Source organism: Coregonus lavaretus, assembly GCF_964263955.1.
Source record: "Coregonus lavaretus genome assembly, contig: HAP1_SCAFFOLD_3217, whole genome shotgun sequence".
In the NCBI taxonomy this organism is placed as follows: domain Eukaryota; kingdom Metazoa; phylum Chordata; class Actinopteri; order Salmoniformes; family Salmonidae; genus Coregonus; species Coregonus lavaretus.
In genome coordinates, this window is record NW_028158357.1 from 6278 (window position 1) to 16818 (window position 10541).

General features: G+C 43.6%; 1 protein-coding gene across 1 annotated transcript; it reads right to left on the reverse strand.

The window, feature by feature from the left end:
* Positions 1 to 249: 249 nt before the first annotated feature.
* Positions 250 to 987, reverse strand: LOC311124097 (NALCN channel auxiliary factor 1-like; the record flags this gene model as incomplete). Its single annotated transcript, XM_084198310.1, has 1 exon — positions 250 to 987. A coding segment is annotated over one exon (738 nt), but the record flags the coding sequence as incomplete, so codon positions are not given.
* Positions 988 to 10541: the final 9554 nt, after the last annotated feature.

Below are 10541 nucleotides of genomic sequence, written 5' to 3' on the forward strand. Positions count from 1 at the left end.
GCACAAACATACACAAGGCACTGTCGCATACATTATAGGCAAGACAAGTGGTTTGATGCGTCTCACAAACTCTTTGAAAGGCTAGAGGCAAGTTTTCGGGAAGAAAAAAATATACATTCCCACACATCGTGATAGATATCGGTTACCATGACGACTGAGAATCCATCCAAGCCCCCTGCATAAGTGTGTTGAGGCGAAAAATACAATAGCTAGTGCTCTCATGATATTTGCAATCCATTCACATCCTACCTTGCATTCTTCCATACATGTCCTGACCGAGTATTCATCCGTCTCATACTTCTCAACCAGCAGCTCAAACTCCTGGTAGTCCTCCTGAGCTTGACGGTCAAAGCGCTGGTAAGCGTGGACACACTTGCTGCATCCCAGCGTGTCTCCCTCAGCCACGTCCAGGCTGCAGTTTATATTGTCCGGACTCGTAAACCCGCTAAACAAATCCAAAAGAGAGTAGGAATTACAAAAAGAAAGATATAAATCGCTCAGATTCACGTCCGCCGACTGCGTCCCGTCCTCCACGCCCCTGGACAGGCCCAGGCACACCGGCTCTGCGTCCGTGAAAGTGAAGCAGTCTTTAGACAGGCTGTCCGGATGACATATGTCCAGTCGCCACAGAGGTTTGGTAGAATTCCCTATAAAAATAACATCTGGCTCTCTGGTTAGGCGGCTGTGGGGGGAATGGGAGTCAGAGGAGGGGATGTGGTGGTGGTGAGTCGAGTTTAGGTACTCGGCCATGTCTGTAAAGGCGAGCTGCTTGTCCTGCCGCTTGTCTCGGGTCCTCGTCAGTTTAGCCTCGGCGCAAAACCACAAGTGATCAGAGAGCAGGACCGTGATGAAGAGAAGAGAGGCCAGCGACAGGCGCCATCTCTGGGCCCGCTCCGACTCGGTAAATGGCTTCTCGTTCTCTCGGGGTGCAAACCAGATTTTTAAGCCGTCATCTTGCTGCCGACACATCCAAGCACCCCTGGTCATATTTTAGGAAAAGCGCAGCTCTGGCCGACTCCACCGCGGGGGCTCCTCTGCCACTATACTCATTGACTTGGGGAGATGGTCTCCGGTTATTTCTCCTCGGTAACGGGGGGCTGCCGTGCCGCCGTCGGTCCTGGGCGCTCCTCTCTCCCGCCCGACCCCGTCGGTGTGCTATTCCGATCCAATTAGTGCGCCCGCACAGATTAAGCCTTGCGCTGCGGCATCCCCGTTCTCCATGGCTCTCCGGGGGGAAACCGCGTTCTCTGTAACCGCATGCCTCGCGCCCCGCTCCCTCTCTTCTGCTCTCCCGGGTTGTGCTCGCGCGCAGAGAGAGACCAGCCGTTGCGAGCCTCTCGATGCTGCTGCCTGTACTATTGTCGTTTCCCGGATTCAGTTATGAGAAATCAAAAGCAGTTTGATTGTACGCCAGGTGATCTTTCCGGTCCGGATCTGGGCAGAGTGCCTTGGATATTTTCTCCCAATGGCCACAGTCATCTTGGACCTGGGTTAAGTTGCGGCCATGTTTGTCTTAAAACACTTTTTTGGGGAGCTGGGTCCGTTTGCGTCATCTCCATCGCTGCAACAGCTCCATCGTTGCGCAGTGGCGGTGCAGCCTACCTACTACACACATAGATACATGCAGGCTGTTAATGGCACTAGCCCACCACTATGGACCCCAGGACACACACAGATACATGCAGGCTGTTAATGGCACTAGCCCACCACTATGGACCCCAGGACACACACAGATACATGCAGGCTGTTAATGGCACTAGCCCACCACTATGGACCCCAGGACACACACAGATACATGCAGGCTGTTAATGGCACTAGCCCACCACTATGGACCCCAGGACACACACAGATACATGCAGGCTGTTAATGGCACTAGCCCACCACTATGGACCCCAGGACACACATAGATACATGCAGGCTGTTAATGGCACTAGCCCACCACTATGGACCCCAGGACACACACAGATACATGCAGGCTGTTAATGGCACTAGCCCACCACTATGGACCCCAGGACACACACAGACACATGCAGGCTGTTAATGGCACTAGCCCACCACTATGGACCCCAGGACAAACACAGATACATGCAGGCTGTTAATGGCACTAGCCCACCACTATGGACCCCAGGACACACACAGATACATGCAGGCTGTTAATGGCACTAGCCCACCACTATGGACCCCAGGACACACACAGGGATGAAATGTGAGGTCTGATACCTGTTACCAGGTGAATTGGAAAAAATATTGGCTATATAGTCAGCACTGTTGCCACTTATGCCTTTCAGATATTGGGAAGAAATAGAGCAGAAAAACGTAAATTGTACAAAAATATGTATGGTGCAAGAACATAAAAAAATAATGTGCCACATTATTTCAATGCCATGAATGACAGCAACCAGCCAGGTTTCTCAAGATTCACATCTAAATTGGACATCTATCCATGTCCTGAGGATGTCGGGAGATGCCTTCAAAACCCACCACTAGGGGCAACGGTAAGCGCTATTACCATAAAGTACACTGTAAGGCAGCATTCCCAAACTAGGGGTCGCGACCCCACGTGGGGTCACCTGATATGAAAATGCGGTAGCATGAGAATTTCCAAAATCCTGAAGAACATATTTTCTTCAAAAACAAAAAATAGAGGCTATATTACAATATCGTCTTTGTATCTGAAAATCATTGTAATGTGGTTAACCTTCAAAATCTAAATGAAAATTATTGAAATCTAAAAGATAAAATTCAACCAGAGAGCACCCTTAGATCATGGGAAAAGACCGCACTTGACCATTGCACAACGGTAAATGGCTAGGCCCGCTATGCTATGAAACCACACACTATTGCAGAGACTTTGATATTACCGGCCGGAATTTACAGTGAGGGAAAAAAGTATTTGATCCCCTGCTAATGTTGTACGTTTGCCCACTGACAAAGAAATGATCAGTCTATAATTTTAATGGTAGGTTTATTTGAATAGTGAGAGACAGAATAACAACAACAAAAATCCAGAAAAACGCATGTAAAAAATGTTATAAATTGATTTGCATTTTAATGAGGGAAATAAGTATTTTACCCCCTCTCAATCAGAAAGATTTCTGACTCCCAGGTGTCTTTTATACAGGTAACGAGCTGAGATTAGGAGCACACTCTTAAAGGGAGTGCTCCTAATCTCAGTTTGGGAGCCAGAAATCAATCAGATTCCAAACTCTCCACCATTGCCAAGACCAAAGAGCTCTCCAAGGATGTCAGGGACACGATTGTAGACCTACACAAAGCTGGAATGGGCTACAAGACCATCACCAAGCAGCTTGGTGAGAAGGTGACAACAGTTGGTGTGATTATTCGCAAATGGAAGAAACACAAAATAACTGTCAATCTCCCTTGGCCTGGGGCTCCATGCAAGATCTCACCTCGTGGAGTTGCAATGATCATGAGAAGGGTGAGGAATCAGCCCAGAACTACACAGGAGGATATTGTCAATGATTTCAAGGCAGCTGGGACCATAGTCACCAAGAAAACAATTTGTAACACAATACGCCGTGAAGGACTGAAATCTTGCAGCGCCCGCAAGATCCCCCTGCTCAAGAATGCACATATACAGGGCCATCTGAAGTTTGCCAATGAACATCTAAATGATTCAGAGGAGAACTGGGTGAAAGTGTTGTTGTCAGATGAGACCAAAATGGAGCTCTTTGGCATCAACTCAACTCGCCGTGTTTGGAGGAGGATGAATGCTGCCTATGACCCCAAGAACACCATCCCCACCGTCAAACATGGAGGTGGAAACATGATGTTTTGGGGGTGTTTTTCTGCTAAGGGGACAGGACAACTTCACCGCATCAAAGGGACCATGAACGGGACCATGTACCGTCAAATCTTGGGTGAGAACCTCCTTCCCTCAGCCAGGACATTGAAAATGGGTTGTGGATGGGTATTCCAGCATGACAATGACCCAAAACACACGGCCAAGGCAACAAAGGAGTGGCTCAAGAAGAAGCACATTAAGGTCCTGGAGTGGCCTAGCCAGTCTCAAGACCTTAATCCCATAGAACATCTGTGGAGGGAGCTGAAGGTTTGAGTTGCCAAACGTCAGCCTCGAAACCTTAATGACTTGGAGAAGATCTGCAAAGAGGAGTGGAACTAAATCCCTCCTGAGATGTGTGCAAACCTGGTGGCCAACTACAAGAAACGTCTGACCTCTGTGATTGCCAACAAGGGTTTTGCCACCAAGTACTAAGTCATGTTTTGCAGAGGGGTCAAATACGTATTTCCCTCATTAAAATGCAAATCAATTTATAACATTTTTGACATGCGCTTTTCTGGATTTTGTTGTTGTTATTCTGTCTTTCACTGTTCAAATAAACCTACCATTAAAATTATAGACTGATCATGTCTTTGTCAGTGGGCAAACGTACAAAATCAGCAGGGGATCAAATACTTTTTTCCCTCACTGTATGGGTAAAATGCTGGAAAATACTGTTATTAACTGTAATTGGAAGCTTACTGTAAAAATTACTCTAACATGCTGTATTTCTTTACAGTAATAGCTTATGCCTACTGTAGATTGAAAAGATCAGTTTCAGGTGCCAACCTCATGCTGTAGGGTGAGAAACATGAGGCTCAGACTATTTTAGTAAAACATCTTCTTGAAGTGGCTGTGAAGTGAAATAATATTTTCAGCAGCTGCTGGGTAGGTACGTTGACTTGTTTATAAGTATCTTTATTGCTAGCCAACATTGATTTACTGCATGTTTTATTAGCTAACCTACAGTGGGGAAGTATTTAGTCAGCCACCAATTGTGCAAGTTCTCCCACTTAAAAAGATGAGAGAGGCCTGTAATTTTCATCATAGGTACACGTCAACTATGACAGACAAAATGAGAAGTATTTTTCCAGAAAATCACATTGTAGGATTTTTAATGAATTTATTTGCAAATTATGTTGGAAAATAAGTATTTGGTCAATAACAAAAGTTTCTCAATACTTTGTTATATACCCTTTGCTGACAATGACACAGGTCAAACGTTTTCTGTAAGTCTTCACAAGGTTTTCACACACTGTTGCTGGTATTTTGGCCCATTCCTCCATGCAGATCTCCTCTAGAGCAGTGATGTTTTGGGGCTGTCGCTGGGCAACACGGACTTTCAACTCCCTCCAAAGATTTTCTATGGGGTTGAGATCTGGAGACTGGCTAGGCCACTCCAGGACCTTGAAATGCTTCTTACGAAGCCACTCCTTCGTTGCCCGGGCGGTGTGTTTGGGATCATTGTCATGCTGAAAGACCCAGCCACGTTTCATCTTCAATGCCCTTGCTGATGGAAGGAGGTTTTCACTCAAAATCTCACGATACATGGCCCCATTCATTCTTTCCTTTACACGGATCAGTCGTCCTGGTCCCTTTGCAGAAAAACAGCCCCAAAGCATGATGTTTCCACCCCCATGCTTCACAGTAGGTATGGTGTTCTTTAGATGCAACTCAGTATTCTTTGTCCTCCAAACACGACACATGAGTTTTTACCAAAAAGTTCTATTTTGGTTTCATCTGACCATATGACATTCTCCCAATCCTCTTCTGGATCATCCAAATGCACTCTAGCAAACTTCAGACAGGCCTGGACATGTACTGGCTTAAGCAGGGGGACACGTCTGGCACTGCAGGATTTAAGTCCCTGGCGGCGTAGTGTGTTACTGATGGTAGGCTTTGTTACTTTGGTCCCAGCTCTCTGCAGGTCATTCACTAGGTCCCCCCGTGTGGTTCTGGGATTTTTGCTCACCGTTCTTGTGATCATTTTGACCCCACGGGGTGAGATCTTGCATGGAGCCCCAGATCGAGGGAGATTATCAGTGGTCTTGTATGTCTTCCATTTCCTAATAATTGACCTATTGCAGATTCAGTCTTCCCAGCCTGGTGCAGGTCTACAATTTTGTTTCTGGTGTCCTTTGACAGCTCTTTGGTCTTGGCCATAGTGGAGTTTGGAGTGTGACTGTTTGAGGTTGTGGACAGGTGTCTTTTATACTGATAACAAGTTCAAACAGGTGCCATTAATACAGGTAACGAGTGGAGGACAGAGGAGCCTCTTAAAGAAGAAGTTACAGGTCTGTGAGAGCCAGAAATCTTGCTTGTTTGTAGGTGACCAAATACTTATTTTCCACCATAATTTGCAAATAAATTCATTAAAAATCATACAATGTGATTTTCTGGCGAAAAAAAATCTCAATTTGTCTGTCATAGTTGACGTGTACCTATGATGAAAATTACAGGCCTCTCTCATCTTTTTAAGTGGGAGAACTTGCCCAATTGGTGGCTGACTAAATACCTTTTTTCTCCACTGTAGTTGGCTAACGTTTGGAAGCTAGCTAGTTAGCTAGATCAAGTTGACACAAGCCATTTTGGTCTGCTTTAAATTGCTTATAAATATCTTGCTGTGCAACATGGAAAACATCACCCAGAGAAAGCAATGCCACTAGGCAGCTGTAGCCTATTCAGACAGTTTTTTTTCCCTACCAGGATTATATTTCAAGTAGGATAGCAGCCTATACAAGAAATAACTAAAATTGGTAGTCATCTAGATGTCACCGTGATATAGTCTGCTAAATGGGGAGAGCATGAACGACAAAAACACAGGGACACATTGTCCTCCTTAGCTGTCACAACCCTGTCTGATTCGGTTCACTTGGCTCTCAGCTGCAAGACATAAGTAATCCATATAGTCTCTCCCCGCTTACCATTTGTTTAATTTAAACAACATTGTTCCATAATGGTACAGTATTAGCTAATTCTGTTAGCTTTACCAGTAGTATGCAAACATTTGGAGGCACAGAAAGAAAGGAAAATATTGTGAGTCAGGTAAAATAATCTGTGGTATTGTGTAGGCTATAGCAATGTTGTATTAGTTAGTTAAGGTGTATCTAGCTGTCTTATTTGTATTTGTTCAATGCCACAATTGATTTAATAAACTACAGTGCCTTCAGAAAGTTTTCATACCCCTTGATTTATTTCACTTTTGGTTTGACGTACAGCCTGAATAAAAAAATTATACAAATAAAAAAAATCTCACCCATCTACACACAATACCCCATAATGACAAAGTGAAAACGTGTTTTTAGACATTTGTGCAAATGTCTTTAAAATTAAATACAGAAATATCTCATTTACATAAATATTCACACCCCTGAGTCAATACTTTGTAGAAGCATCTTTGGCAGTGATTACAGCAGTGAATCTTTCTGGGTAAGTCTCTTAGACACGTGTCAAACTCATTCCACGGAGGGCCAAGTGTGTGGGTTTTCAATCCACCCTTGTACTTGATTGATTAATTAAGGTCACTAATTAGTTAGGAACTCCTCTCACCTGGTTGTCTAGGTCTTGATTGAAAGGAAAAACCAAAAACCCGCAGGCATTCGGCCCTCCATGGAAGGAGTTAGACACCCATGCTTTAAGCACTTTCTACACATGGATTGTGCAACATCTGCCCATTATTCTTTTTAAAATTCTTCAAGCTCTGTCAAATTAATTGTTGATCATTGCTAGACAGCCATTTTCAAGTAGATGTAAGTCAAAAATGTAACTCGGCCACTCAGGAACATTCATTGTCTTCTTGGTAAGCAACTCCAGTGTAGATTTGGCCTTGTGTTTTAGGTTATTGTCCTGCTGAAAGGATTTTGCCTGTGCTTAGCTCCATTCCTTTATTTTTTTATCCTGAAAACTCCCCAGTCCTTAACGATTACAAACATACCCATAACATGATGCAGCCACCACTATGCTTGAAAATATGGAGAGTGGTACTCAGTACTGTGTTGTATTGGACTTGCCCCAAACACAACCCTTTGTATTCAGGAAAAAAAGTTCATTGCTCTGCCACATTTTTTGAAGTATTACTTTAGTGCATTGTTGCAAACTCTGTCAATTAGGTTAGTATTGTGGCGTAATTACAATGTTGTTGATACATCCTCAGTTTTCACCTATCACAGCCATTAAACTATGTAACTGTTTTAAAGACACCATTGGCCTCATGGTGAAATCCCTGAGCAGTTTCCTCTCTCTCCAGCAACTGAGTTAGGAAGGACTCCTGTATCTTTGTTGTGACTGGGTATATTGATACACCATCCAAAGTGTAACTAATAACTTCACCGTGCTCAAAGGGATATTCATTGTCTGCTTTTTTTTATTTTTACCCATCTACCCATCTGCCCTTCTTTGCGAGTCATTGGAAACCTCCCTGGTCTTTGTGGTTGAATCTGTGTTTGAAATTCACTGCTGGACTGAGGGACCTTACAGATAATTGTCAGTGTAGGGTACAAAGATGTGATAGTATTCAAAATCATGCTAAACACTATTATTGTAGACAGAATGAGTCCATGCAACTTATTATGTGACTTGTTAAGCACATTTTTACTCCTGAACTTATTTAGGCTTGCCATAACAAAGGGGTTGAATACTTATTGACTCAAGACATTTCAGCTTCATTTTTTATTAATTAGTAAACATTTTGAAAAATATAATTCCACTTTGACATTATGGGGTATTGTGTGGAGGCTAGCAACCCCCCAAAATCTCAATTTAATCAATTTCAAATTCTGGCTGTAACACAACAAAATGAGGAAGAAGTCAAGGGGTGTGAATACTTTCTGAAGGCACTGTAAATTCCATTATCCATTATAACGGAGAATACAGACAGAGACAAATGGTGAAATCATGAAAAATCACGAGACAGCATGAGATCTCTCGGGGTGTGTTGGAGTGCTCTGTCTCGCCCCCCGGGGGTTAGGTATGAACCCGGAGTGCATTTGTATGCAGGGGGGAAACCGGAGCTTTGGCAACACCGGGTGCTGCTAAGAAATCACGGTTGTATGATTCACACGGGAAACAGCTGGACGTCAGACCCGGGCGATTGGTGCATGGCTGCACATTTCTTGGCAGGTGTGGAAACATGAGGTTTGTGTTTAGGCTGTTTGTCCAAGCAATAGCCTATAGGCTACTGAGTGTGTGTGTGTCTTTCCTGTAACCTTGTACCGTCCACAGTGTCTTATGCTGCAGGCTGGCCTTATATCCGTCGCTGTGTTTGGTCTATGGCTTTAAAGAGAGAGAGAGAGAGAGAGACACACACAGAGAGAGAGTGAGACACACACACAGAGAGAGAGAGAGAGAGAGAGAGAGACACACACACAGAGAGAGAGAGAGAGAGTGAGACACAGAGAGAGAGAGAGAGAGAGAGAGAGAGAGAGAGAGAGAGAGAGAGAGAGAGAGAGAGAGAGAGAGAGAGAGAGAGAGAGAGAGAGAGAGAGAGAGAGAGAGAGAGAGAGAGAGAGAGAGAGAGAGAGAGAGAGAGAGAGAGAGAAAGAAAGAAAGAAAGAAAGAAAGAAAGAAAGAAAGAAAGAAAGAAAGAAAGAAAGAAAGAAAGAAAGAAAGAAAGAAAGAAAGAAAGAAAGAAAGAAAGAAAGAAAGAAAGAAAGAAAGAAAGAAAGAAAGAAAGAAAGAAAGAAAGAAAGAAAGAAAATATGGTAGATTGTGGTTAGTCTGATGAATGTACATTTGAGTATATATCCCATCCTTAAAGCTGCCAAATCATTTTCAGTTTGAATGGCTTGGAGTGCTTCCAAGGAGACGAGAGAGTGTTGCTTAATGTTAATGGACCTCATATTGGAAAAAGACAAGAGATGATTATCTGAATTAATTTGGGACTGAGTCGGGTTGGAAGGCGCATATTCAGCTCATCACTAATGTCACGTGAAACCATGGTGAAGAAGAGAACATCAAACATTTGAAATGCATCTCAAATTAAACTAATTATATCCCCTTGCCTAATATATTTTGCAGCGTGGTATTTTGTCTCTATTAGGTGGAGCCATCGCCAGGTCTGGAGGCAGGGTAACCGAATGTGTTTTCAGAATGAACTAAGTCCAGCATCTGCAATGACACACACATATATACACTCCAGACTACGACATTGCTTGTCCTAATATTTATATATTTCTTAATTCCATTATTTTACTTTTTTGATTTGTGTGTATTGTTGTGTATTGTTCGATACTACTGCACTGTTGGAGCTAGGAACACAAGCATTTCACTACATCTGCAATAACATTTGCTTAATATGTGTATGCGACCAATACAATTTGATTTGATTTGATTTGACACACACACACAGCACACAGGCGTGGCACATGCACCCAGTGCATTTCAGCACAATGGAGAGCTCGTAGATACTGTACATGATGTTAGTCAACGATTTCCTTGTGTTTTGTCAGTGGTTCCTGCCTAACTCATGGTGGAGAGCATATTTAGCCACATAACGTCCCCTCCTCCGCAGTTCAATGAAAATGAGCTTGCTAGAGTTACCAAGGCAGTTAGCCCACACACACACACACACTGACACACAGACTGTAGGCTACAAAGAGCCTGTGCTTAGTAGCTGTTGGTTTGATGATGCCAGTGAACTTACTGCTAACAATGTGCACCTGCTCAATCATTTCAGGCCTACTCACAGGCTATGTTAAGTACTAATAGGCCTAAGCCTAAATCAAAAGGCCCTTCAACAAAC